Here is a 4499-nt window from a genome sequence, read left to right as displayed (position 1 = left end):
AAAGACCAGCTGCAAGGGTGTTGCAACAGTTCAGGTGAGAAACAACTTCACAACTTGTCTCGATCCTTAATGGGGGTAGGGAAGAGGAGGAAGAATGAGGAATGATTGTGAATACATACATGGCAATGGCAGTTTTCTTAACTCAATGAGAGAACACCTAAGGAGGAAACACAGTGAGTGTTGCTGGGGTTGGGTGGGGAGGAAGGAATGCTAAGTGCCATGCTGTGCAGATCGATTAAACTTGAGCGTCTCTGGACACTTTAGTAGGGAAGTCCCTGATATATCCTCATGTGCCTGCAGTAAAATAGCTTCGAATAGCTTGATACAGCCTGCCTAAAATGCGGTGGTTAAATAGTTAAAAGTGAACAATTTGAAGAATTAAAGGCAGTGCTTTTCCCAGGAAAGGAGAGTCCCAGGTCCTGATATGATTGATGGCAGTAAAGGTTATGGAAATGTCAGGGAGCCAGGTAGCAGGAGTGTGACACCTGCAGTGACTGGGTCTGTATTTCTCCAGCTTAGTCAGTAGTTTTGACTTCCATGACTGCTGCTGGCCCAACCTTTACTTCCTTTAATAACGCTGTCACTTTCCCTCAGAGATGATCTGGAACACCTCTTCTCCCCACCTTGCCCAATTCTACTTCTATTGCTTTTCTAAAGTCTTCCTCAGTCAAGCAGGCAGACTTTTGGAAATCATGAGATTTTCTAAGAGAGAAAACCCAAGCAGAAGAGCCTGGAAATGTTTCCAGGGAAGAGACTAGAACCCAGAAGGAGCCCCCAAGTTTTCCTAGCATCTTCCCAGTCCCTCTCCTGAGAGGAGCTGAGTCAGGAGCAGAAGTGTACAGTGGGCTCTGCCAGGGATTGGGTGTGGTGGTGGAAGGTAGTGTTGGACTGAGATGCAACCAGAACAACGTATCCCCTTTTCATGGCTGGCAAGTGTTGTTTTCAAGTGCATTAAGTGAAGCTGATTTTGTTTTTGTTTGATTTGGGTTTTGTTTCTTTTTTAGGAACTGTTGGATCTATTGAGTGGTTTGGGGACCAAAATTTTAAAAGGGTCAAGATATCTGTCCTCCTTTGAGAATGGGCCATGGGAGTCTCTTGCAGCTATTGACCCATACACAGGTTTTTATGCGGTGAGAGAGAAGAAAAGGCTAAAGAGAATGTAGGATCCCAAGACTCCCAGGATTTATTATGAATCATTGTACACACTCACTGATTCAGCTTCAACACTGGGGAAGTAAGGATTCCTATAGTAACAATAGTCCCTCAAGTAGAGGCTCTGCTCACCTGAGGTTGGGATTGGGCTCATTGGGGGTGGTACTGGACAATAATTACCTCTCTCCCACCCCCACCCCATTAAAGAGACATGTAGAGGGACAGAGTCAAGTTCACAGATGAGATGGGCCACCTAGGGGACCCGAAATAAGTGGGGCCAGTGGCTCTCTCTTCCCTTGCATGAGATGATCTAAGGGCCTCTGGACTGCGGGTGGTTATTTATGTTTGAGTGGCCATTGCACCTCCTGCTTCTGCTTCTGCTGCTGCTCTACAGGAAGAAATACTTCTCCCTTTGTGGGCAGGGCTGGTTGGATGTCTTGGATCTGGCCTGGAGCTGGGGCAAACACGGGCTGTTCCAGCTGCCCCTCCTGCTGCTCCAGATGTTTTAGTTGTCCCTCCTGCTGCTCTGGGTGCTCTAGCTGCTTTTCCTGTTGCTCCAGGTGCTTTGGCTGTCCCACCTGCTGCTCTGGGAACTCCAGCTGTGCCTTCTGCTTCTCCAGGTGCTTCAGCTGCCCCTTTTCCTGCTCTGGGAGCTCCAGCTGCTTCTCCTTCTGCTCCAGGTGCTTTGGCTGCCCCACCTGCTGCTCTGGGAGCTCCAGTTGCCCCTCCTGCTGCTCCAGATGCTTCAACTGCCCCTTCTGGTCCTCTAGGTGCTTCAGCTGCCCCTCCTGCTGCTCCAGGTGCTTCAGCAGCCCCTCCTGCTGCTCCAGGTGCTTTGGCTGCTCCTCCTGCTCTTCCAGGTGCTCCAGCTGCCCCTTCTGCTGCTCCAGCTGCCCCTTCTGCTGCTCCAGATGCTTCAGCTGCTCCTCCTGCTGCTCCAGGTGCTTCAGCTGCCCCATCTGCTGCTCTGGGAGCTCCAGCTGCACCTCCTGGTGCTCCAGATGCTTCAGCTGCCCCTCCTGCTGCTCTGGGAGCTCCAGCTGCACCTCCTGGTGCTCCAGGTGCTTCAGCTGCCCCTCCTGCTGCTTCAGGTGCCCCTTCTGCTGCTCCAGATGCTTCAGCTGCCCCTCCTGCTCCTCCAGGTGTTTCAGGTGCCCCATCTGCTGCTCTGGGAGCTCCAGCTGCCCCTCCTGCTCCTCCAGGTGTTTCAGGTGCCCCTGCTGCTGCTCTGGGAGCTCCAACAGTTGCTCTTTCTTTGTTCCCAGTTGCTCATCTCTCTTGACTAGCTCTTGATCCAGTTGCTGGTCTAAGAGCTTCTTCTCATCTTCCAGCTGTTCCTTTAGCTGCTGATCCCTTTGTGCTTTCTCCTGCTTAAGCTGCTGCTCTGGGTTTTCTGCTTTCTGATGTTCCTCATGCTGTTCCCAGTGCTGTTGCTGCAGCTCCTGCTTCTGTGGCTCCTGCTGCAGCTGCTCACATTCTTGCTCAGGCACTCCCTTTACAATAGTCACGTGCTTTTCCTCTTGCTTTGATGGGACCTCCACTGGGAGCTGGACAGACACCTTCTGGCATGGGGGAGGCAGGGGAGTTGGCTGCTTCATTTGCTCCTGCTGGGTATTGACTGGAGGAGGAACAGTCTTGAGGAGCTCCTGACTGAGGGCAGGGGAGAGGGTCTCTGGCAGTGTGTGTTGCTGAGACATCTTAGAAGCTGTTGTCAACCTGAAAGACAGAAGAGGTCTGATGCACAAGCTGAAGGCAAAGGAAGTAGATGAAACCTTGGAAATCTGCAGAAGTACATGATTTTTTAGCCTCACCTCTTCCCTTGGGCAGGGTACTGTCCTACCCCCTCTAGACTATCATTTCCCAAAAGCAGCAGAGAGTGAAGGGTGGAAATAGAGAGGAGCAGTAACGGTCTTCCTAGGAGTCTCCTTGTTCCCAGGTGAGAGCCAACAAGGAGATCTCTCTGCCAGGCTGTTCTGCAAGGGTGGGCCAGGTGCCAGTTCACTGTCTGCTCTTGTCTAGTCCTTGTGTCCACCCTCATCGTTCCACTGACCAAGGAACAGTGATGTGTTCTGGGATTATATCACAGTGAGGAGTAAGACCTTAGGGAACGAAACGTCTCTTGGAGAACACCAAATCCTAGAAAACCAATAGGCTGTGCCAGAGAGGATCCAAGAGGTCATGGTGTGAGCTCCAGACTGGAGACACATGAAATACTCTGGACCTACATCTCCCATTGGAATGCTGTGTGTTTCTGGGCAAGTCACTTAGTCTCCTGGGACTTGGATTTCCCCTATGTAAAGCCAGCAGGTTGGCCTATTCAACTCCAGGGCTCCTTTCTCTCCTGACCTTCTGAAGATTAGTTGCAGCCCTTGGTGTCTGGGGTGGGGCTAGCAGGAGCTGGGAGGTTGCTGAGAGTTGGAGCTTGTTCTTCCAAGACTTATACTTCTAAATTGAGTTTTCCTGCCCCAGCTCTGCCTAGGTTTCTCCAAATAGAAAGGTTTCCATATCCTGCCATCCCTTCTGTGCAGCATAGCCAAAAGGTAGAAGCTTTTTCCTGAACCCCTCCCTCCATAAAGAAGGCAAAATGATGGTCAGTCAAAAACCCAAGAGATTTAGGAAAGAAATTGACTGCTACTCCCCTCCTCCCTTCCATATTTCTCTCTCACACACAACTCCAAAAATATGGTCACAAGAAAAGATAGGACATAGGATGATTACTCTCTGTTCTGTACATTTGTGCCAAGGCACTTTTCTCTCAGTACGCTGACCTGAGACCCCCTAGAATGAAAGTCCAGCTGAATCCAGCCCCAGATCAATGCCCACCCCCACCCAGGCTGCCCACTCCCACGTCGTATGCTGTTGGAGGTCCCAAGTCCCAACCCTGGTTCTACCATCTGACACTTACCAGACTCACAGTAAGGCTGAGGCAGAGGCTTTGGTGGAGTGCTGAGCTGAGCAGGAGTCAGGGCACTCTTTATATCATTCCCCAGGCTGGCCTCCCTCCAGGTTGAAGGTGATGGACAGGTTTCACCACTTTAGTTGGTCAACTTCCTCTAGCCCCTTCCTGACTCACCACAGGCATCTTAAGCAGCAAACCCTTCAGGGCCCCATTTCCCAGGGACGCACAGCTCCTGCCTGGCCAGAGGATTCTGGGAGCTCAACTATTCCTGTGATGCTTTTATGACCTGGGCGCAGGGAGCAGAGTGAGGCATCCTACTGTTTTGTGACCTTAGTCAAACTTCTGCTCCAAATCTCATTTTTTCCACTTTCACAATGAGTTTGCTCTCGTTATTAGGCTGAAAGATTCACTTTCAAGGGCATGAAATGGAAAGTTATGTGTCTTTCAG

At 50.9% G+C, this 4499-nt stretch overlaps 1 protein-coding gene across 1 annotated transcript; it reads right to left on the bottom strand.

The window, feature by feature from the left end:
* Positions 1 to 1312: 1312 nt before the first annotated feature.
* Positions 1313 to 4079, bottom strand: IVL (involucrin). Its single transcript, XM_017857695.1, has 2 exons — positions 4058 to 4079; positions 1313 to 2868 (listed from the first exon to the last, which is right to left on the bottom strand). Exon 2 carries the CDS (start codon positions 2847 to 2849, stop codon positions 1488 to 1490), a length of 1362 nt encoding a protein of 453 aa, XP_017713184.1. The 5' UTR covers positions 2850 to 2868; positions 4058 to 4079; the 3' UTR covers positions 1313 to 1487.
* Between the last annotated feature and the right edge of the window lie 420 nt (positions 4080 to 4499).

This window comes from Rhinopithecus bieti, unplaced genomic scaffold (genome assembly GCF_001698545.2).
Source record: "Rhinopithecus bieti isolate Rb0 unplaced genomic scaffold, ASM169854v2 scaffold_45070, whole genome shotgun sequence".
NCBI classification, from domain to species: domain Eukaryota; kingdom Metazoa; phylum Chordata; class Mammalia; order Primates; family Cercopithecidae; genus Rhinopithecus; species Rhinopithecus bieti.
This window is presented reverse-complemented; position numbering and strand designations above follow the sequence as displayed.

Bases quoted from the DNA above. Each gene is read 5' to 3' on its own strand.
- IVL (XM_017857695.1), bottom strand. From the start codon at position 2,849: ATGTCTCAGCAACACACACTGCCAGAGACCCTCTCCCCTGCCCTCAGT.